At 44.5% G+C, this 20,964-nt stretch overlaps 1 protein-coding gene across 6 annotated transcripts in view; it reads right to left on the minus strand.

Annotated features, from left to right (window-relative positions):
- HK2 (hexokinase 2) overlaps window positions 1–20,964 on the minus strand; it is a 61,239-nt gene that overhangs the window by 19,127 nt on the left and 21,148 nt on the right. For 5 of the 6 annotated variants that reach the window (XM_082356961.1, XM_082356957.1, XM_082356962.1 and 2 more), the window contains exons 3-6: window positions 6,585–6,733; window positions 1,897–2,016; window positions 1,198–1,293; window positions 302–401 (exon numbers count right to left, since the gene is read on the minus strand). In XM_082356961.1, the coding sequence (XP_082213087.1) occupies window positions 302–401; window positions 1,198–1,293; window positions 1,897–2,016; window positions 6,585–6,733 (465 nt within the window). The remainder of the gene's footprint in view (window positions 1–301; window positions 402–1,197; window positions 1,294–1,896; window positions 2,017–6,584; window positions 6,734–20,964) is intronic. The other variant, XM_082356960.1, reaches the window with a different exon arrangement.

A 20,964-nucleotide genomic window follows, 5' to 3' on the forward strand; every position in this document is an offset into this window, starting at 1 on the left:
AGCACCCACCCGCACCATCCTCCCCCCAAACCCCACCTCCCTCTTAAACCTCCGTCCTGAGACCACCCAGGGTGGCTGGGATTCCTCGGTGCAGACTCCCAACATCCCAACATGGTCCAACCCACTACCATCCACAACTCCACAAGTCCTGGCTCAGCCCTCCAAAGTGACCGCACCATTATCTTTCAATATGAAGTATTCAATACAAAGGGACATCCAGGCCATGGACCCCTCCTCTCTTTGCAGCCCACCCCCGCAATCCATCAGCCAGCACTGCTCCTCACACCCAGTGCTCACGCACCCACAATGAGACCAATCTCGCAGTTCTGGTCATCATAACCACAGGTCATCATGGTCCCAACCGTGTCATTCACCACTGCCACAATGTCAATATCAAAGTCCTGCAGGGATAAAAGGTGGGCTTCTGACTTTCACTGTCACAGAAAGGTTACAGATGTGAAGATGAAGAGAAAGAGCAGTAAGACTCACAGCTCAAGTGCAAGGCTAGAGCTGGAAACTGGGTCCAGATCCAGTCTAACAGCAGCATCTCACTTCCCACCCTGCTGGTCCTCATCTTGGAGGACTTCACTGACAGCAGCCCTGCGGTCTAGTTCACAGCCATCACTACACTGAGAAGAGCCCATCTTGTCATCATTTTCTTCTCATTCTTTTTTCTTTTCTTTCTCTCTCTATCTCTCCCTCCCTCCCAGAAGGTCTTGTCCTTCTGTGACAAGACCTTTATCATGTCCTCTCTCTACCTTGTTCCACCCTAATATCAATATCATCCCAACTTTCTCATTTGAAAATGATATTCGAGTCTTCTTCAGATTAAGAACTAAAGGGTTTTTCTCGCACCAAGACTAAGATTAGTTGTCCATCATGCTAATATGAAGACCCCAAAGGCATTTGATCATATATAAGATCACTGGCATGCTAACTATCTCTCAATATAGGTAGGTCATTATGCAGCACACCTTAAACTTATACAGAGCTGTATCTCAATAAAACTGGAAAAAAATAAAGATTATTGGGTAACATAGCAGAGAAGAAGAAAAGAAAACTTCTCATTAAGAACCACAAAAGATTCTCATGCTGATTTGAGGACAGACAGGGAAAGACTTCAGAGTGGACCCAAAAGAATGTAAAGAGCCTCCAGACCCCAAGCTCCTGCCTCCCCATCTCTGCTGCCCTACTCACCCCTCTCCTCTGGATGGCTTTCCGGATCAGAGTAACCACATCTTTCCCTTCCACACCACTGGACTTGAACCCCTTGGTCCATGAGACCAGGAAACTCTGGAAAAGGACCAAGGAATATTGACTCCCACAAAACTCAACCACACTCCTCATCATTAGGAGACCTCTTCCATGGGGCTAAAGTCATGACTGAATTTGTATATTTCTTCCTAACTAGTCTAGGAAGGAGAAACTCTGTCAATGACCAAGAAAGGAGACTAAATGAATGATTTACTGCCTCCAAGAAGTGGAAAGAGCAGGTTGTAGAAATACCAAAATAAGACACTTGTATCCTAACGTCATTAACTTTCAATGATGTCTATCATAACACTTTAGAACAAAGGAGTCCCGGACTAATTTCTCACTCCTGTTTCCCTAAGAGGGATAAGGATAATGTGCAATGTATATGGTCCTGCAAATTGCCATTTGACAGTGATAAAGACCCCCTCTTCTCCGATACCTCTTTACCATCGCTCTCACACATACCTACACACGCTCTTCCAGAAGGACAGAACTCCCAATATTCAAACACTGTCCACTCGATCCATCAGAGCAACCTCCTTTACAACCTCCATTGTAAAGGTAGCAGGTGGCTCAGAGTTCTTCCCAGTCCTCCCAGTCCAAAGAATGAAGCAACAAAAGTGTCTGAAGAACTCATCTTACCTCATCTAGTTTTGTTTGGAGACAGGGGAATGAGAAGGTAAAACCCAAAGGGAGCTTCTTGTCTTTGATTTGTAGCTTATCCATGAAGTTGGCCAGGCATTCAGCAATGTGGTCAAACAGCTAAGGGCACACAACACAGGAAGATGAACAGGGAGGCAGAATAGCATAGAGATTAAGAGCATGGACTTTGGGCTCAGAAAGGAACTAGTTTAGCTGAATGCATGCAAGATATGTATCCCCTCTGAAGTTTTAATTTGTTCATCTATAAAATGGGGGTGATAACTGCACCTGCTCATGAGTTACCAAAAAAATTAAATGAGTCAATACATATAAGGACTTAACACTAGTTAGTGATTATTAAATACTGTCTTCCACTTAAACCATTTATCCAACCCACTGTCAAAATAACTGCATTAGGCAGGGGAAACCATAGCCAAAGCTAATCAGAAAGTCATCGCAAGCCCTGACAACAGAATATCCTTTGGTGGCTCTGTCAGAACCTCCCTTGACATGGATGCACAGCTGACTGTCTTACCAGAAAGGGCAGCCCATCTCACTGCCAAGAAGTATTTTAGCATCCCTGTCTCTTGTGATTGGGGGAGGGGATGGGACATTCTCTGCTGGCATTCTATAAATGAACTTAACGAAAATAAGTAACTTTTATATTTTTCCTCCACTCTAGAAAACCAATTTTCTGGGAGCAATTCCAAGAAGTTAGTTTTGTATTCTAACTTCAGTATGGAACACTCAAGTGAGTCCACAAAGAACACTGAAGAATAAATAGGGTTTTATGGGTGGGCAGCCTCACAACCGTGACTATTCTAAGCAGGACCCAAGGCCCCTAAGAAAAATCCTAAGCCTAAGAAATCATCCAGACTTTCAATCTGCCCCAAAGCCCACAGCCCCATGGCTTCCTTTTTGCCCACTCAGCATCCCCAAAGAGAAATTGGTGACCATTCCAGACAATTAGAGACTGAGGCCAGGAACATTCTGGTGCAAAAAGTAAGCAAAGGTCAAAAAGACTGAGGAGCAGACATAGAGAATAGACTTGAGGACACGGGGAGGGGGAAGGGTAAGCTGGGACAAAGTGAGAGAGTGACATGGACTTATATATACTACCAAATGTAAAATAGATAGCTAGTGGGAAGCAGCCACATAGCACAGGGAGATCAGCTCGGTGATTTGTGTCCACCTAGAGGGGTGGGATAGGGAGGGTGGGAGGGAGACGTAAGAGGGAGGAGATATGGGGATATATGTATATGTATAGCTGATTCACTTTGTTTTAAAGCAGAAACTAACACACCATTGTAAAGCAATTATACTCCAATAAAGATCTTAAAAAAAAGAGAGAGACTGAGCAGATTCCAAGGGCCAGGTTGACCAGATGGCAAAATCTAAAAGCCAAGGGAGGTGAAAGTGGACAACATTCCTTTCCTTCTCCAGGCAGAAGCAAGGAAGATTCCACTAATCCTGGGGTCCCCAAAGTGTGGTCCACAGCAGCATCACCATCATGTTACAAATGCAAATTCTAGGGCCCAAACCTAAACCTGCTGAATCAGGTGTGGTAGAGCCTCCAGGTGATCCTGAAGCAATGGTTTGAGAACCACTGCACTAAACCACAAAAGTATTTGCATTTATAAAGGAACTGAGAGGCTTGGGGTGGCAGGGTAGGTTGAGAGACGCACTGGCTCCCCAGATGTCTGGGGTATGCTCAGTGAGAGGCTAGGAAGACAAGACAAGCCCCTCCTAGAAGGGGGCCAGCTCTAACTGAACTTCCCACATCGATCCTGTCTCTCTGTCTGATCATGTGCGAAATTAACCTCAGCTGATGCTGAAACTCTCAATTTCCAAACCAAAACATTCTCAAGAGCAAACGCTGGGCAATGACAGGGCTCTCTCACTAAGAGGATCCCCAGTGCAAAGTGCCAACTCCCTTGAGCAGAGATCAAGTATTTTAATGTGGAAATAGGGTTTCTAGATAGATACTCAGCAAGTTCTGTTCTGTTGGGAAGTTGATCAGAGACAAAGTTTACAATAGGGTTAAACAAATTCCCAGCACCTTCTTCCTGGTACTCTAGTCAAAATGATCTTTAGTACAGTAGTTTTTAATCCAAAAAAAGGAAGTTGCAGAAGCTGTGCAAAGAGATAAGGCCAATCATCAGAGATGGGGGGAGGGGTTGGAAAAAGTAAAATGGTTTCCCCTCATCCAGCCCTGATCACTGCTCTCTTTCCAACTGCACTACCAACAGGGGAAGGCAGAAAAAAAAAAAAAGAGAGAGACAGTGAAGAGGCATTAAATAATGTGTTGCCCAATACAGTAGCCACTAGCCATCTGTGGCTATTTCAATTAATTAGAATCATAAAAAATTTAAAAGTCCCTTCCTCAGTCACACTAGCCATATTTCAGGTGCTCAATACTACACGTAGCTAGTGGCTGCCTCACTAGACAGGGCAGATATCAAATGGTTCCACCACCGTGAACAGTTCTGTTGGACAGTTCTGAGTTAGAAGAACCTACAGCTCTTTAAAAGAGGGTAAAAGGAGACCATCTGCTTCCTTAAAAGGAAGACTATATCCTTTTCTGTTAGCTGATGACCTAAGGATAAGATACTGGGAGAAACAGCTAACACCTTCCTGCCATAAAAAGGCTCAAAGGGCATCATTTTATGAAGGTAGAAAAGTTTCCTCTTCCTTATTGGTCTGAGAATCTGTTCACTCCCCTTCCCACAGGAAACACCTTAAAAAATCTAAAGTGGCTGCTATTACCATTTGTAATTCACTGCTCTCATGTGAAAGTTCATGTGGCAGAAGACAGACTCTGTCCAGGGACCCACACTGCCCAGGTTCACAGATCTTCAAAAACTTTTGCAAGTTTTGAGCTTGGTGATTTGGTCTTGGTTTTAACTAAATTTTATTTTTTAAATCCATTTGTTTCCCTATAGTTAATTAAAAGACTGATACTTAATATTATAAAAAGGAAAGAAAGAAAAAGGAAAAGATAGGGAAAAAAGCATCAGTAATTCCACCACTAAAATAGCAACAATGAATTTCCTTCCAATCTTTTTACCAAGTGTTTTCTGCTGCTTTTAGGACAATAGCATTCTTTCCCTTTCTTAGGATGGAATAAGCACCTATATTTTCTAGTTTTCTTTGTTTCATTTTTATATAGCATTTTTTTCCATTTATTTGAAGGATTCTTAATATCACAGTAGATTCATAGTTTCTTCCAGATGGGTCTCATAGATTCTTTTGGACTAACACATTTTGTTTCTGTATATTGGAGCCACGTGACAACCTCAGTGCAGCTCAAATCCCACTGTCCCAGAGACTCAGCCTCCCGTGTCCAACCCCAGCATTAAAACAAGGAAAATAGGTTTACCCTCAGGGTAGTAGGGACCCTGGACCACCATGTTGCCTAGTTCCAGGAAGCACCCATGGACTACATAATGTGGCCTAAAAAGTGGAGCCTCCTAGAGTTGGACAAACACAGACTCCTGTCATATGGATCTGACTTTGTGTTTTGCCTCTGGCCCCTCCCACCCCTGTAATCTAAGGCCAAGTCACTCAATCTTTCAAAGCCCAATTCCACATCTAGAAAATGGAGATAGTAGGAGCACCCAGCCTTAGGGCTAGTGTGAGGATAAAATTAGGAAATCTATACAAAGCGCTTTCACTCAGCCTGACGCCTGTCAGCTCTTCCTCCTGATGGTTGCTCATCCACTTCAACACAACATGTATTACTTTCTGTGGGCTGATATGTGTGTTTGGTGGTCCAGTTGGACTTGAAGTCCTGGAGGGGGAGGACCAGGACTTTGATTCCCAGCAAGGATCAGTGGCCCAGTGTCCAGTAGATGCTCAACACATGTTTGGACACTATCATGACAGCAACTCCATCCTTGCTCGTTCTCTTCTAGCTATTACTGAGTCGACTCTTACTTGGATTTCACATTTCTTCTCCATCCACTCTTTTTATTGTATGTGCCGAGTACAAAATGTGACTCTAGAGGTCACAGAGATATGGGGATGACTAAGCATGATTTGGGGCCAGTGTGGAAGCACACGGAGCCCACTGCAGTGCCAGGTAGAACAGACACCCAGAAGCTGGATTTTAGTGTTTTCTCAACAGGCTCCCATTCCTGTGTGTAAAACCTCTTCTGTTTCAGAAGGCAAAAAAGAGAGAGAGCAAATAACCAAAAAGGCAAAGAGGCAGGTCCCATTTCATGCAACGCTATGCTAACAACTGTGAGTCAGAGGGCTACAGAATGACCACCGTGGCAGGTGGCAGTGTCAAACCACAACCGTGTATTCTACTGACTTGCTATTCAATGACACCACTAACCATAGGTGTCCAGGTATATTGGCCCAGCCTCCTGGCAGTAGGCTTTCCTCAATAACCAGTGCATGCAAGCACACCTCAAATGAGATGGAAAAATCAAAATCCCTCCCACTAAAGCCCATCCAGACCCTGGGGCCTTGTGCACACACTCCCTGCCCTCTGGCCATGTGCACCTCTCCTGATAGAGGCCCCCCACCTAGCCTCCAGGCATGGAGGAGGATCACCCAGCAAAGAGAGGACAGGGAATCTGAGCCTCAGTCAAGGTCTCCTCCCTCCAGACCACAGAGAAGGAGCAGTATCTGCTCCTGTGGGGCCCAGAGCCCCAGTGGCCACCCCAAGAGATGGGTCATACCTGGGTGCCACTGCCTCGCATGATGTCCTCGGGAATGGCATAGATCTGGTTCTCCATCTCAACCTTCTGGAGTCCATTGTCCGTTACTTTCACCCAAAGCACACGGAAGTTGGTCCCTCCAAGGTCCAGAGCCAGGAATTCTCCATGTTCTGCAGAGAGAAGGACCACTATTAGTTTGGGAAAGACAAGGTGTAACTGTTTCACAGAGACCAAAACTTAAAACCCAAGAATCCTGCCATAAACACTGGTCATCTCTGGGTGATGAGGTGGCCAGCGGGTCTTTTTTCTACACACTTTTATGTATTGTCTGATTCTTTTTCTTAATGCTAAACGCTTCTATATTACTTTCAGAATTCACATAAAGAATCAGACAGTTTCACATCCAGTGATAGGGTGCCCACCCCCTCACAAGAGCTATTTCCCAAGGGCTTTCAGCCAAGTCCCCATCAAGCTCACAGGGCCCAGCAAGCCCTGCACCAGGAGAGCAGGCCTCAGGTTTTTTGGGGGTTTTTTTGTTTTTTTTAATTCATTCATTCATTTCTGGCTGTATTGGGTCTTTGTTGCTGCGCACAGGCTTTCTCTGGTTGCATCGAGCTGGGGCTACTCTTCGTTGCGGTGTGTGGGCTTCTCATTGCGGTGGCTTCCCTTGTTGCGGAGCACGGGCTCTAGAGTGCAGGCTCAGTAGTCGTGGTGCACGGGCTTAGCTGCTCCGTGGCATGTGGGATCTCCCTGGACCAGAGCTCAAACCTGTGGCCCCTGCATTGGCAGGCGGATTCTTAACCACTGCGCCATCAGGGAAGTCCCCCAGGCCTCAGTGTTGTTCTTCATGGCCCCAGGACACCCAGCACGCTGCTACAAGCTTGTGGCCCCCTGGGCCTTTTGCCAAATTGTGATCCCTGAACAAAATGTACTCTTTAATGTTTGTATACAGTGACAGCAACATCTCTCGGCAGGATGAGGGTCACATGATGGAGTGGAATGGGATCCAGCTGGCTATAAGTTAAGAGGCCTAGCAAATAAGTCAAGCAGGTGCCCCCACCAATAAAAGATCCCAGGTGCTGAGTTAAGAGTATATAAGACAAGAGTCAGGCCACTCAGACAAGCCACAAGGCTGGGGCAGAGGGAGACTCCACAGACACAAGTGGGTCAAGATCTTCAGGTGTCACCAGGAAAGCACAGTCCAGTCTCTCCAGGAAATAAGCAGTGCAGAACAGGAAACATCCAGATTCCAGATGATAATACCGGCTACAGGGACACGTGCCATTGTACAGCACAGAATGGAAGTGCTGAAGAGGCTCGGAGGCCAGAGCCAGGGCCGGGGCCCAGCGGGGCAGGCAAGGACGGGGGAACAAGGCGGGCTTGTCCCCTCAGCAGCCTCCTCAACCAGTCCTGCTCCATCAGTCTTCCAATGTCCTGCCGCACACCTTCTTGAAGGGTACATGATTATTTCCGGGGGGATTCACTTGTTGGCATGTTTGTCAACACTCGGCCCCTTTCCTGATGGGAGACTTGCCACTGAAGTAAGGGAGAATGGATCAGAGGGTCAGGGAAGTGCTCTGACTAAATGAAACAAGGATTTATTCTGACCCACTTCTTCTCAGCAGCAATAACTGTTTGGCCCTGAGAAAAGCTACATCTGCCCGGCTCCCTGAGGGCACTTACCCACACAGCCCCTACCGTCCAGAGGGGCAACTTGGGGTGGGCATCATTCACCCGACATTCCGTGGGGACTTGCCCCCACACAACCGTGGCTTGCTGGTAACAATATACAGAGACTGGCTCTGAAGCCCGCATTACCTGCATCAGAACCCCTGCCACTTTTTGGCCGTGGCAAATTCCTGAGCCTCTGAGCCTCAGCTGCCTCATCTCTAGAGCAGGAACATCATACCCCATGTGGTTGAGGTGAGGGGCAGAGCAGATAATGTGCCTCAAGTACCCAGCACAGTGCCAAGAACTCAGGACACACTAAATAAGTACTAGAAACTTTCCATCCAGGTTCTCGGCAAACACTGCCTGACACCCACACTTAAAAGTCTCCCAGGCCCAGTATTAGGACTGTCTCTCAGACTGAAAAAAGTAAAAGCAACATTCAGAGGGGAGACTGAAGAAACCTGTCCAAGGAAAGCCATTGAAATCTTCTCCAGTGACTTTAGCATTCCTCCTCAGGGGTACTAATTTTCCATCCCTTCCCTGGCATCTGGAGGTCCCTCCAGCCCTCTAGCTACAGTCACTAGATAGCTTGGGTAACCTCAACCCCATCTTGGGAGACTGCGCCTCTTGTGGCCATGGATGACTTTTCCAGGCACTTCAGTTCTGAGCCTCCCCTGGTAGTGGGACGTCAGCCAGTTTGCAGGGAGAACTATGTGTGGTTGTCATGGGGGATGAAAAGGAAAATCAAAGATGAACTGCCTACATCAGCACTCTGCCCCAGGACACATGAATCTGCTGAGTCGGCAACCGTGGGGGATTGAGGCTGCCGAGGCTGCCCCTGGTTGGTCATGATTCAAGGCCAGCCCAGCTGGATTCACTGGAGAGGACAGCTCCATCAAGAATGGTGGTTTTGCAGTATTTGCTGATGGACTGAAGGGAAACCACAAATAATACAGTGCTGCTGAGAATTCCGTTCCCAGGAAGAAATGTCATTCTTTTCAGACTCCACCAGATCAGACAATCCTCTGCATCCCTCCTCCCTGATGCTCCCTCCACAAACACACATGATCACAGCTACCATAGCCAAGACTTTATTCCTTCCAGAGTCTAATATCTCTGAGGCAGGCCCAGCATCATGACTCCTGGAGCTAAATCCTAAGGTTACCCCTTGGGACAGTGGATGGACCCCTCCCCTAGTGCCTGCCTCTACACCACCCATGAGAGGCCCTCACACAGAGAAGCAACAAGCTTTGCTTTGAATTCCAGCTCAGCTGCTTCACTACCTGTATGGCTTCTCTGAGCATGTCACCTCAGCTGCAGAACAGGGCTCATAATGCTGACTTTCCCAGGGGTCATGAGCTTACATGAAATACAGAACACATTATGTGAATATATAGGTACACCGTAAGCCATCAATAAACAGCTGCTGCTGTCACTGTTATTACTCCTTTGATTATGTAGCTCCTCTCCTAGTTCTCCTCAGCCCCTCCAATCCCTACCTACACCTATCCTACTACTGGCCCAGGTCCTACCTACACTGTCAACCTTCCGGGACATCCCAGAAGCCCAGAGCAGAGAGTGTGTGATGTGGTGTGAAGGAGGATGGCATCTATGGGCCTGGGACAGTCAGACTGGATGGGCAGGAGTGAGGCTCTGGGGTAGGAGAACATGTCTACAGCAAGTTTCTTAAGTACACAGCCACAGGGCAGACAAGCCAGTAAGGTCCAGTGAGATCATTCTGCTGAATGAGTATACTTGGTATTTGAGGCAATGTATTAAGAAAACATCTCATATTGCATCTGCTTACTGATGGTTCATTTATTAAACAAAATATTTGAGGAGACCATAAGACCAGAGGTAAGATTTCTTTTATTGTTAAGCATGCTGTTATGTCTAGAAAACAATTTTAATACCTGATTTTTAAAATGCTCAAACAGTACAAAAGTGGAAAAAATGAAAAGCAAACATCTCTTCTCTTCTCCATACCCCAAAAGTAACCATTATTAACGTTTCTTGAGTGTCCTTAGATACATTTATATTATAAAAACAGGGAAGACCATTAACTGACACATTCTAAGAAAAGAGTTTGAATTGCTGGTTCTAAGGATTTATGTTTTTGATTACCAAAGATATTAGCAAATTAACTTCCTAAAAATTCTCTCCAAATTCCACATAAACCAACAGGTGGGTGTCACTGTCACCAGTGTCCTATGTTATGTACAATTAATCTTTGCCAACCTCATAGGTTAAAGTGGCAGCTCATTTTTTAAACTTGGTTTCTTTCCTTGGTGTAGGTTAGACATTTTGAATTATTGACTGGCATTGTGAATTCTTTCTTCTGTGAATTTTCTGCTCACATGTTTTGTCTTTTAAAAATATATATTCATTATTTTCTTAATAACATAAAAGAGCTCTTTGTATATTAATGAGACTATTTTGTTGGTTGTATATCTGCAATTATTTTTCTCCAGTTGGATATTTGTCTTCACTGCCCTTTCTAAATCTCTCCAGTTACTTCTAAATGTTGTCACCACCACTGCTAAAATAAAAGAAGCAAGGTTTCACCATAGGTTTATTTAAAAGATCAAATTCATCTTATACTTTCTTATGTGACTTTTTGGAAAAAATGAAGCCCAGAACCCTGTCTTCATCTCTCTTGTCTCTGGGACACAGTTCAGACTTTCCCACTTGCATCTGATTATTGTGGCAATAAAACAATGGAAAGACAGAGGCAGGTGTGGAGGAGGTTTAGTTAATTTAAGGTCCACCATGTAGATATTTTTAAAAGAAGAGAAATTTGTTGTGTGATATTCATAAACATTATCTCATTAATCCTCAACAACCCTATTGGACATCATGATCCCAATTTCCAGATAAGAAAACTAAGGCTCAGGCCAAGTAACTGAAAACAAGATTTAAATCCAGGTCTAGCTCTCTAGCAAAGTTTTCTACTGCAGTGAGCAAGAAGGCTGTTCATGAGAAAGTTGTAAATCCTCAAATAAGGAATTCTTCATTATTGGGACTTCCCTGGTGGTCCAGTGGTTAGGGCTCCGCGTTTTCACTGCTGAGGACCCGGGTTCAGTTCCTGGTTGGGGAACTAAAATCCTGCAAGCCTCGTGGTGTGGCCAAAAAAAAAAAGGAATTCTTCATTATCGATGCCAAGAGCATAAAACCCAGAGGTTGCCACAGGCTCTAAGCTGGCCTGGGTGGCAAAGGAAGTGACACTGTGGTTCAGAAGCTGAGTCACTTAGTTAAGATCATACAGGGGTAAACAACTGCTGGATTTGACCCCAAGTCCATCTGACCCTAGCACCCATGCCAGTCCCTATGCACCTCGCCCATATCTCTTGTGGTGCTGGTTCCTGGAAGCTGAGGGTTACCTGACACAGAATCTAGGATGGAAGCAAATAAGCCATAAAGTGATGAAAAAGAAAGCAAAGATGCCCTAATCTTTATCAGTAACTTGGCCCATCCCTCTGGGCCAAATGCTCTCAAACTTGAGTGGGAGGTGGCAGACACACATCCACTGGCAAGAAGTGACACACCCTTCTCCCCAAAGGAACCCAGGACCTACTAAGGCTTTTTGAGGCAGGTTTTCTTGGTAGCCGCAAATTGGTGCCATCTCATACAATTATACCAAACCTCCGTTCCCACCTTACTGGACACTCTCCAATCTCTCTCTGATGAAGGTTCTCCTAATTAAGAACGGCCCCCTCCAAAAGCAGACAAAAGAAGGGGTAACAACCCTCTATCGAAAGGAAATAAGGGGGTTTCCCTGGTGGCGCAGTGGTTAAGAATCCGCCTGCCAATGCAGGAGACACAGCTTCGAGCCCTGGTCCAGGAAGATCCCAAATGCCACAGAGCAACTAAGCCTGTGCACCACAACTACTGAGCCTGCGCTCTAGAGCCCGTAAGCCACAGCTACTGAGCCCACAAGCCACAACTACTGAAGCCCACGCACTGCAACGAACAGTAGCACGTGCTCACCCCAAACAGAGAAAGCCCGCACACAGCAACGAAGACCCAAAACAGCCAAAAATAAAATAAATAAATTAAAAAAAAAAAAAAGGAAATAAGGACTCATAGTTAAGAGGAACTGGCAATAGGGGTATTAGGTCTTGCCACCCTTCATCGAATTGCCCAATGGTTAAGATTCAAGTTGCTGGGCTTCCCTGGTGGTGCAGTGGTTGAGAATCTGCGTGCCAATACAGGGGATGCGGGTTTGAGCCCTGGTCCAGGAAGATCCCACATGCCGCAGAGCAACTAAGCCCGTACATCACAACTACTGAGCCCACACTCTAGAGCCCGCGAGCCACAACTACTGAAGCCCGCGTGCCCAGAGCCCGTGCTCCGCAACAAGAGAAGGCACTGCAACGAGAAGCCCGCACACTGCAACGAAGAGTAGCCCCCGCTCGCCACAACTAGAGAAAAGCCTGCGCACAGCAACGAAGACCCAACGCGGCCATAAATAAATAAATAAATAAATTTATTTTTTAAAAAAAAAGATTCAAGTTGTTCCCTCTGGCAGAGTTTGTTTGCTGACTCATTTCCCATCCTGGACTACCATTCTGCTCACTCTCAGTGAGGTTCTTATCAAATACATAAAGTCAGCGAGATAAAGGGGTTTCAATTTCTCCTGGGAACTCACCTGTCCCAGGGAAAGGCTGAAGAGGACTAAAATGGCATCTAAGTAAGTAACCGCCTGAACATGATAGTCACTGTCATCTCGGTTGACGGGATATCACTAATGTATTGGAGCAGGCCATAACTCCAGCATTCTTCAAGTCACCCACTCACAATGTCCATGCAATTTGTGAGGGGTGAGGGCCAGATGAATTTCCCAACAGTCTATTTTCAATCACTAGGTATTTGCCACTAATTAAAATAGATCACCACCTGTTCCTCCCATCAGGAGCTCAGAGCAGTGTGCCAACCAGCGCACAAAGGATGACTTGTGAACAGAAAAGGTCTGTTTTTGTTTTGCATTTTTAAGCAGCAGTGCCCTTTTGTCGAAGGCAACTGTGTTCAGAAGTGGCAGAGCACTGCCTTGTTAAGGCTAGAGCCAGAGCCCAGTCCCTCACCCCGGGCAGGGCTTCTTCAGGTGATCGAATGGACTTCTTTGGAAGCCTCCTATAAACAAGTAGCTTTGATGCAGCGTTCCCAGAGCTCTGAGGATCCTTGAAGGTGCCATAGTGCCTGCTAGCACTCCACAACAGACGGCTAAGAATGTATGGCATGGACTCCAATTGAGAGGACAACTAAAAATCTCCAGGTCTTGAGTAGGTAATCCAGCAAAACTAACTTTGCCAGACACAGGTTTCAAGGCACGTATTTCCCAAGTACCTGGAAACACCACAGTCACTAACACCTCTGGCAGCCTCTTTTTAAGTTCCAAGATTTCAGATACTCCATTATAGTACAACAACAAGATGTTGAATGCAAAATGTAGAAACAGAGAAACATAAAGCTGCTTCAATTGAAGGGAGGGGCCTGGAGCACATACCACTTTGTAAGTGCCCCCCAAAACTCCCAAAACACCATCAGAAAGCACCACCCTGCTGCTTTTATACTCAGGAAATGTTTCTTAAGCTCAAAATATGTGCCACTCACAGAGAAATGTTATACTAGCTCCACAGATGTGAAACCACTCTTCAAAGGATTAAAATATGGTTATCTTTCACTACTGTGTAGGCGTTGAGCGTGTTAAGATTTTCAGGCAGGCCGACATGGGTTCAAATCCCATTTTAACATGTATTAGCCATATAAATTCAGGTAAATTATTAGAAATTTGATACTCAGATTTCATCATCTGTTAAAAGGGGACAGTAATAACCTCCTGTCTAGCCAGCACCTCCCCATCACTCGCCAGGACACAGAGACACAGACACACAGACACACAGTTTTTGGTCAAGAATCAATGCAATGAATGCGTAAGGTGTTTGGCACAATTCCTGGTGTATGTAAAATGTTTAATAAACTCCAGTTACCACTATATGGAGGCTATTTATCAATACGATCTTCATTTTATATTGTAGGCACCATATAAATCCACTTATTAATTTGCATGTATGTGAGCTATTGATCTATGTCTCCACTACATAGCTGTTGATACAGTCCTGAGCAACCAAGATAAGGGCTCCTTTCAGGTTAAAGGGCTCCTTTACCAGCCTCCATGCACTCTATCACCAGCCTAGTCTCTCTTTATCGTATCATGTGCTTGCATTATATGACCTAGTACCATTTCATTTATGATGATAAATGATATCCTTATGTCCCCAGGATAATTTGCACTCTTCAAAGATGGGGCACAAGGCTGCTCAGCACATTGCTGCCCCACAGAGGACCAGCCTCAGAGGGGACTCTATTGAATGAACTGAACAGCTAGGCCTGAGTTACAAACAGAAGAATGAATGCATTGTGCTAGCAGTGTTGGGGGCCTCTAGTGATACGCCTAAGGGCCCAGGCTTTGGAACACAGATGGCTGGGTTCAAATCCCAATGCTTCTACTTGCTCATTATGTGACTTTGGGCAAGTTGCTTAATCTCTCTAAATCTAGTTTCTTTTTCTCTAAAACAGGGTTTATGGTGTCTACCATTGGGTCACTGTGAGAATTAATGAGATAGCTCAAATACAGTGCTTAGCATAGTACCTGGCATTTATAAGCCTACATTTTAAAATTATCATCATCATCATCATCATCATTCCCTGCTCTCGAGGGAATTAAGTCTAGCTAGAGGGTAGAGATACATTCACCTGTAAAAAATAATTCACAATTCAGGGAAGTGGGGAAGTATCAAAAGATCAATACAGCAAAGGCTTCATCTCACTCTGCCTTAAGACATGCTTATATCTAAACAATCTTGCCAAGACAATGAGGGCAATAAAGATACTACAAAGATAATTTATTTCTAAATTGGAAAGCTGGAAAAAAAAAACTTGTTAAAAATGTAAATTATTTATAAAATAAATAAATAAATTGGAATGCTGGAATATTTGTAGGTTTTTAGTTGGGTCTACTTGAGCTTCTTATTATAATGGTACAAAGTCAATCCATATTTATGGTCAATTTTAAAAGATAATAACCTGATTTGCTCCAGAAACTTTTGTTCAGCAACATGAGCCAATGTAAAGCATGAATCTTATGGCCTTGGAGTCAAGACTACCTATGCTTAAAGTCCAACTCTGCCACTAACTGTACACAGGTGACCTTGGCAATCTCTTTTAGCCTCAGTTGCCTTATTTTTAAATTGGAAATGTCTCTCTTGTAGAGTTTGCATGGAGAGTAAAACAGATTGCTTACATAAACAGATATCATGGGTGCTCATTAAATGATATTAACTATTCCTGCATTTCCTCTTAAGACGGAACTGTCCTCTGAAAGCCAGATGCCTTGTGATGTGTGTAGTGGGCCCCCTGACAGGGCTGTGATTGGGGCTGGTACTGCAATCACATGTATAGCCCAGCGTAGGTTAGGGCTGCCTACAGAGAGGTCAAGATGGTGAGATTCCTGACAGATACAATAAAACACTTTCTCTATTCAACACTGCCAAAAACAAAAAGGGTGGAGGGAGTCACAGACAATAATTATTGGGGCAAGTGGAACTCTCATACAGCATTGGTGGGAGTATAAAATAGCTCAACCACTTTGGAAACCAAAGTTCAAGCCACTTTGGTCTGGGAGTTTCTTATAAATTAAACACATCCCAAACCCTATGACCCAGAAATTCCACTCCTAGTTGTTTACTCAAGAAAAGGAAGAAAACAAAAACATATGTCCACAAAGAAGCTTGTGCAAGAATGTTTATAGTAGCTTTCATCAAAAACTGGAAACAGGGCTTCCCTGGTGGCGCAGTGGTTGAGAATCTGCCTGCCAATGCAGGGGACACGGGTTCGAGCCCTGGTCTGCGAAGATCCCACATGCCGCGGAGCAACTGGGCCCGTGAGCCACAGCTACTGAGCCTGCGCGTCTGGAGCCTGTGCTCCGCAACAAGAGAGGCCGCGACAGTGAGAGGCCCGCGCACCGCGAGGAAGAGTGGCCCCCGCTCGCCACAACTAGAGAGAGCCCTCGCACAGAAACGAAGACCCAACACAGCCAAAAATAAATAAATAAATAATAAAAATAAAGGAATTCCTTTTAAAAAAAAGTAAAATAAATACCCTTCTTTAAGAAAAAAAAACAAAAAACTGGAAACAGCCCAGGTGTCCATAGAATTCATGTCATATAGGATTCCAATCACACCACGGAATCAGCAACCAAAAAGGAACTACTGATATACACAACACGGATAAAGCCCACATTTTGATGGCTAAATGAAGCCTTGCATAAAGAGTAAATACTATATGATTGTATATGTGGGAAGTTCTAGAACAGGCAAAACAAATACATGTGGAAAATTTAAAACAGTGAATACTTCTGGGGGTTGGGGACAGGGACTGCCTGGGAAGGTGCAGCAGGGAGCTTCCTGGGCTGATAATGTTTTCTATATTGATAGGGGTTGTATTAAACAGGTGTATGTATTTGTCAACTCATCAGATGATATTTAAGATTTGCATCTCGTACAAAATTTTACATCAAAAGAAAAAAGAGCAAATATTGAACTCTGGTTAATAATGGGCCTGCTGAAGTTCTGGGGTTGAAATGAACTGATTTCTGCAATTTACTTTGCAATGCCTCAAATAAAACAAGAGGAACTGATGGGAGGAAGGATAGAGGAGTGTGATAAAACAAATCTAGTTAAAATATCAATGTAGACTCTAGGTAGTCTGTATATGGATGTTCATTATACAATTCTTTCAACTTTTTAAAACTGTCTTAGAGAAAAAAACAAATAAGGAACATTTTTTATATACATACCAGCTGACACCAAATTCAGTCACCTAAGTAAGATATTCTTGGACCATTTACATTTTCATTTTTATCTGTGCCAACTATGTTTCTTTGCACTGAATGGTCCACACAGTCTACGAAGCACAGATATTTTAAAATCAGCCCCCACAGGGTTCTGACTGTTGACATTCCCTTCCTTCTCACAGAGAACTCAAACCATAATTTGGAAGTTCATATTTCATGTGTGTAATGGAAGCCTCCATCATAAACGAATGGCCTGAAACTTCCTAAAGTCTCTCCCACATTCTCTACCAGGTCTTTGATTACCATTAAATAGCTGAGACCTGATTTATGAAAGCTGGAGCCTGGTCCTTGCTCCAAAATGCAGGGAGGGCCTCCAACAATGGGGATGAACCCTCACACCTGCTCCCTCCAAACAAAAGGACCTGGGAGATTCACTCACCCTCTCTCAGTAAAATCGGTGCTGGCCATGGTGGCTGCATAGGACTGGGTTTACAACACACATGGGAAGGTTACATAACCGATTCCCCCTTAATTCTCAGAGAGCCAACCCTCTGATGTTTCTTCTTTTTACAAATGAGAAAATGGAGGAATACAGCATAAATGAACTGCTCTAAAGCAAACAGCTTGAATTCAAACCCTTTTAAACCTAGAATTCTGATCTTCACCCCTCAACACACACTGCCCTGAAACCACCTCTCACCCCTGGCAAGAAATAGCCAATTTTACAAAGGTCTGACCAGGACAAAACTGGGTAAGGAGCATTTAAAACAGTGGCTTTCACACTGCAAGCTGAAAAAAAAATTAGTGAGCCCTGACTAGAGACAGTTTTAAAGTATAGAAGATAATAGGTCTGGGGCTTCCCTCGTGGTGCAGTGGTTAAGAATCCGCCTGCCAATGCAGGGGACACAGGTTCGAGCCCTCGTGCGGGAAGGTCCCACAAGCTGCTGAGCAACTAAGCCCGTGCACCACAACTACTGAGCCTGCGCTCTAGAGCCCGCGAGCCGCAACTACTGAGCCCACATGCCACAACTACTGAAGCCCACACGCCTAGAGCCCGTGCTCCACAAGAGAAGCCACTGCAACGAGAAGCGGGCACACCGCAACGAAGAGTAACCTCCACTTGCCGCAACGAGAGAAAGCCTGCGCGCAGCAACGAAGACCCAACGCAGCCAAGAATGAATGAATGAATGAATTTTTTTAAAAAAGAAGATAATAGATCTGTCACATTCAAGAATAAACATTAGTTCCTGAAACTTATTTTGGTTGTATATCAACATTCATATGTATGTGTTTCTTGCTGTGAGTATGTAGTCCAAAAAAGTTAGAGAGCCACTGACTAAGTCCCTTTAGAGCAGAGGTTTAGATCTAAGGTTTAATTTCCCAGATATGAAAAAGTAACACTGGAAAGGGCTGAGCAGGGTTCTGAGGAAGGCTAGCCTGGAGCAGGCACCACTTGAGCAAGGCCTCTAGCCTTCTGTAGAAGAGAAGCACAGTCACCAACAGCAGCAACAGTGCCGGGACTGCGGCCTTGGCCAGCAAGCAGATGCACCAGCCAAGCCTCACAGGCCGTGTGACCACGTCCAGGGGAAAGGCAGTGGTCCCTGCACATAACTGCTCTCTCGTTTCTCCCCTCAGCACTTTACTGGGGTGCCAATTAAAAAAAAGAATGTTCATTTTTGACAGGCTTTATCTAGTGAAGAGTCACTGGTCCTCATTGCCACATTCCATAACTCACAGCCCAACTAATGAAATATAAAACTCAAAGCCTTGATGTTGACCACTTTCAATTATATTCCCTCATGTTCCCCTCCCAGTTCCATTTTCTTTCTCTCTCTCCAGAAGCAACCCCTATCATTTATCTGGTACACATTTTCCAGTTTATATCCTAACAATTTTAGGATATGTGTGTGTCCATGAGCAACATATAGCATTACTTGGAGAGGTTTTTTTAAAATAACATTCAACTACTATGAGGTACATGCATGTCCTTCTGCAATTTTCCATTCTTTGTTTTTTAAATGTATCCATATTTATACATGGTCATTTTTGTAACATGCTATATTGTATCCCATCACATGCACAGTCTATAAACTGTTCCCAATATGCTGTCATTATAAGCGGCACTGCCATGAACATTCTTAGACGTGTCTCCTTGAGTTCGTATGGGAATCTGTTCAAGGTATAGTTGGAAGTAGAATTGCTAGTTGTCATATACATATATTTTCAACTTAACTAGTCACTGCCAACCTCACACTCCGGGTGAACCACTACCAATAGCTCAATACATATCCTTGAGACTTTACACACCTGTACACACACATATACATATATGTGTATATATATATTCTGTAAAATCACACACATGATTTTACAGAATATGAATTTAGATAAATCTATCTCATGCTTTATGATGTGTTGCAGAGGACTGTTGTCTGCATTAACTGACCAGTGCCCAACTGATGGACATTAAAGGGTTTTCCCCTCATTACAGTAAGTCAAGGAACTTTGTGCATAAATACACTGACACACTAGCTCCAGGACATGTGTAGAACAGACCAGGACTGCTGGATCCACCTCTTATTTTTACAAAGGAGAAAAGGCTGAGTCCCACAAAGCTGGGATGAGGAGCTGGCCCACAGACCCCCCAGCAAATGAGGAATGAAAGGGCTGGGGACCCCATTTCCTACAGTCTGGTCTCTAGTACTCTAGGGGGCACCTGCTCTGCTTAAGTAAATAAAACATCCCAAAACACAGTATTCCTTTCACACACTGTCTCCATTTACACTGTAGAATCTGAGGTTATAAAGAGGTACTCTGGGTATCACAAAAGTCATGTAAAATCTCCCTGCTTCTGTGTGGAAAGAAGGTCAGGCAGACAAGTCTTACACCAGACCCTCCCACCCCAAGAAGCCTACGGGAGTCAGCCTCTGGCTCCTGTCCTCAGTCCAGGCAACTCAAATGCATAGAAGCCAAAATCATGCCTGCTGCTCCACTGTGGGTAGAGGTGGGACAAAGACAGGCTCCAAGGACTCTGGCCTGAGGTCAGGGAAAAAGACTCAGTGATCACACAATACAGCAACGGATGCAAACTCTAAGAGGCAGTGGGAGGTCTCCATGATCCAATCTCAGGAAAGCAATGGGAATAGAAGAAGTTGGCCCCATACCTAGTTCTCCCCAACAAACTTATTCACCTGCCTGTAATCCAGGCCAGACATCCACCCCCAACCCCATTTCAAAAAATTTCCACTGAGCATATGCGTGCTCTGGTGCTGAGTGTACAGAGGCTCACACGTGCACATACACACATGATGTATCAAGTGCAGTCTTGATGCCTGGCCTTTGGCATATATGAGTTTGAATCCTGACTCAGCTTCTCATTAGCTATATGACCTTAGGCAAGTTATCTGACCATCCAGGCTCCCAACTCCTCATCTTTAAAAAAAAAAAAAAAAAGTACTTAAAATTTGTACCTACCCTATAGGGTCTTGTGAAAAGTAAATAAGTTACTACATGTAGGTGTTCAGAAAAGCAGTTAGCCCATAATATACATTTCGAAAATATTTAGGATACTTGCTTAGTGCTAGTGCCTGAAATAAAGACAAGGTCCCTGGTCTTAAGGAGCTAGTAAATTTATCAGAATGTCAAATAAAAACAGTAAAAGTAGGTGTGGCTGCCAGTCAGAGGGAGTGGTAGGTATAGTAAATGTGCCATTCTAGAGGGCACATGAGGGATATCCGAGAATTGGAGGAGGCCTCTCACCTCAAGAAGCTCTTTGAAGGGCTGAGACACACACACTCAGAACAATCCTGAACAAGGTCACACCCTCAACGTTGGGTTCCAAGGCTTTAGCAAACACATACTTATTTTAGAAATTGTAGA

This window comes from Balaenoptera borealis (genome assembly GCF_965194805.1).
Source record: "Balaenoptera borealis genome assembly, chromosome: 15".
NCBI lineage: Eukaryota > Metazoa > Chordata > Mammalia > Artiodactyla > Balaenopteridae > Balaenoptera > Balaenoptera borealis.